This window comes from Zingiber officinale, chromosome 8A, assembly GCF_018446385.1.
Source record: "Zingiber officinale cultivar Zhangliang chromosome 8A, Zo_v1.1, whole genome shotgun sequence".
NCBI classification, from domain to species: Eukaryota; Viridiplantae; Streptophyta; class Magnoliopsida; order Zingiberales; family Zingiberaceae; genus Zingiber; species Zingiber officinale.
Window position 1 is genome coordinate 105,814,522 of NC_056000.1, and position 3,217 is coordinate 105,817,738.

Here is a 3,217-nt window from a genome sequence, read left to right on the forward strand (position 1 = left end):
GTCCTAACCTGTACCCTTGGCTCATATATTTCGACCTGTACGCTTCTGTCCATGTGTCGTGTGCTGCATGTTTGTAAGTCCCAACCTGTATCCTTAGCTGACACATCCCAACATGTACACTTCGTCGATCCATGTATCCTGAGTCATAAGACTATAATATCCTTGGCTGGTACATCCCGACCTGTACGCTTCGTCGATCCATGTATCCTGAGCCATAAGGCTACAAGTCCTGACCTGTACCTGGCTCGTATATTCCAACTTGTACGCTTCTGTCCGTGTGTCATGTGTTGCATAATTGTAAGTCCGGACCTGTATCCTTGGCTGACACATCCCGACCTGCGATCCTGGCCTCTGAGTTCTTGACACGTGGATCTAACTCTGGGATCCCATATGTGCCTGACCCAACCCATCTCATAACTGTGCCCTTTGAACTACATGTAGACCTGATTCTTGATCTCTACGTAGATCAGACTTTTGATCTCCAGGCAGACCTAACTTCTGACCGCTACGTAAGCTTAACTTCTGACCACCATATGAGCTTGACTTTTGACCATTCCATAGGCTTGATTCTTAATCAGATCATCTCTTCGACCCCACGATCATATATCGTATCAATTGTATTTTTACACCATTTGATATTTTTACTAGTTAATCCTTATAGGAGATTTAATTGAGTCGGAAACTATTTTACTAAGGTTTATTTCTTCTTTTTAATATTTTCCCACTTCGTCTTTCTCGGTCAAAAATGGAAACGCGGTGTAACTAGTCAATATTAATTATAGCGCACGTCTGCTTTTTCGAGAACATGTGTTCTCTTTCAAGAATATTAAACGCACCGATTGATTCATAGCAATCGGTATTACCAATGGCCACACCAAGGGCTTCCGACGCTTCGGCCACCGACGGCCTCGATCTCCTAGCGAAGGAGGTCCCTGGCAGCTACGGCATCCCGTTCATCTCCCCCATACGAGATCGTCTCGGGTTCTACTACGACGGGCAGGACAAGTTCTTCCAGTCTCGCGTTGACAAGTACAACTCCACCGTCGTCCGCCTCAATGCGCCGCCGGGACCCTTCATGGCTTCCAACCCCCGCGTCATCGCCCTCCTCGACGCTAAGAGCTTCCCTGTTCTTTTCGACGTCGACAAGGTCGCCAAGCGTGACCTCTTTACGGGAACCTACATGCCCTCCACCGCCCTCACTGGGGGCTTCCGGGTCTGCGCCTACCTTGACCCCTCCGAGCCGAAGCACGCCCTGATCAAGCAGCTCCTCCTTACCCTCCTCGCCACACGGAAGGACGCCGTACTCCCGGCCTTCCGATCCGAATTTAGCGCCCTTTTCGACTCCATAGAGGCGGAGTTGGACTCTGGGGAGGGGAAGTCGTCGGACTTTAACAAGCTTAACGACGACACCGCGTTCGAATTTTTGGGTGAGGCGTTCTTCGGCGTGAGGCCGTCGGCCACGACGCTCGGCAGCACGGGGCCGTCGAGGAGCACCCGGTGGCTGTTCCTACAGCTATGCCCTCTCATGACGCTCGGCCTCCCCAAGATATTGGAGGAGCTTCTTCTGCACACATTTCCGCTGCCGCCGCTCATCGCGCGATGGGACTACAAGGCGCTCTACAAGTACATCAACGAGGCCGCCGCCTCCAGCGGCGTTCTTGACACCGCCGAGAAGCTGGGTATCTCACGGGAGGAGGCATGCCACAACCTTCTCTTCGCCACCGTCTTCAACTCCTACGGAGGGATGAAGGTGCGGCTCCGCTTAAAATTATTTATTTAGCCGTTGTTTGTATATAATTTTCACCTTAATTGAAAGATCATGGACTCCAACAATTACTTGTAGGTATTGCTGCCCGGGATAATGGGGTGTCTAGCAAAGGCCGGCGAGGACCTGCACAAGCGTCTAGCGAAGGAGATCCGTGCAGAAGTGGCGGCGGCAGGCGGAAAGGTGACAGTGGCCGCAGTGGAACGGATGGAACTGACGCGCTCGGTGGTCTACGAGGCACTGCGCCTGGACCCTCCCGTGAAGTACCAATACGGGCACGCTAAGCGCGACTTGATCATTGAGAGCCACGATGGGGCATACCAAGTGCGCTCAGGCGAGATGCTCTTCGGCTACCAACCTTTCGCCACGCGCGACCCCAAAGTCTTCGACCAAGCCGACCAGTTCGTGCCGGATCGGTTCGTGGGCGAGGAGGGGCAGAAGTTGCTCGAGTACGTGGTTTGGTCGAACGGGCCAGAGACAGTGAGCCCGACGGTGGCGAACAAGCAGTGCCCAGCGAAGGATATCGTGGTCCTCGTGGGGCGGCTGCTCGTCGTGTATTTCTTTCTCCGGTACGACTCCTTCACTGCCGAGGTGGGCACGCAGTTGCTCGGCGCACAGGTGAATATAACTTCCTTGGCTAAGGCGTCCACCGGCGCCTCCTCTTCCAACAACAATTAAGCCATCCTCGATGCATGCGGGCGTTTATTGTTTTTGTTGTTTAATTATTACCTAGTTGAATCACTTTATCAAATATAATCGATTGAGATTTAAATAATTTTAACATCATTGCTATTGGAAATTAATTTTATTAAAATAGATATCTGAAGTAAAATACAAATATGAAAATTTCCTCGGATGACCTGACAACCTGCAGCCCAAACTGTTTAACCTTCTGCAACTAAGAATAGCACGGTTAGCAAATTTCACGGCGTTACTGGTACAACCACCCCAATAGCTACTAAAATATGCCAATATGAATCGTGTGATTAGCTGTTCCTTAGCATTATTTCCAAGTTTGTTAATGCGTCGCACTACTGCATCGTGCTCCTTTCTGCATAGTGATCCACTAACGATCGAGAAGACTTTTCTGGATAGGATCGGAAGGTTGTGGAGGAAAAATGATTACATAAAAAATAACTATAAAAGATTAACATGAGAAGATCAATACGACATGTGCGTTGAATAGTCGTCATAGACCAAGCTTTGATAATTCTACATCAATTTTAAAGGTCGAGCAAAAAGACAAAAGGATTGAAGCTTTCAAAGTCAATGTTATCGCGCGAGAATCTTCTCCGAACCCTCTAATGACCTAAAATCTTCTCTATGATATCAACCATTGTTCTCTTATTGTTAAAATATAAGAATCGATTGTTAAGGGTATAGTTACTCAGTTTCTTGTATTTCTTATAGGCTACCTGCGGTCCCTTACTGTTATGCCTTGGGTGAGGGTAA

The 3,217-nt window shown here is 49.1% G+C and overlaps 1 protein-coding gene across 1 annotated transcript; it reads left to right on the top strand.

The window, feature by feature from the left end:
- Positions 1 to 816: 816 nt before the first annotated feature.
- Positions 817 to 2,546, top strand: LOC122009906 (allene oxide synthase 2-like). The gene is made up of 2 exons (XM_042566219.1): positions 817 to 1,750; positions 1,844 to 2,546. Exons 1-2 carry the CDS (start codon positions 866 to 868, stop codon positions 2,441 to 2,443), a joined length of 1,485 nt encoding a protein of 494 aa, XP_042422153.1. The 5' UTR covers positions 817 to 865; the 3' UTR covers positions 2,444 to 2,546.
- The last annotated feature ends 671 nt before the right edge of the window (positions 2,547 to 3,217 follow it).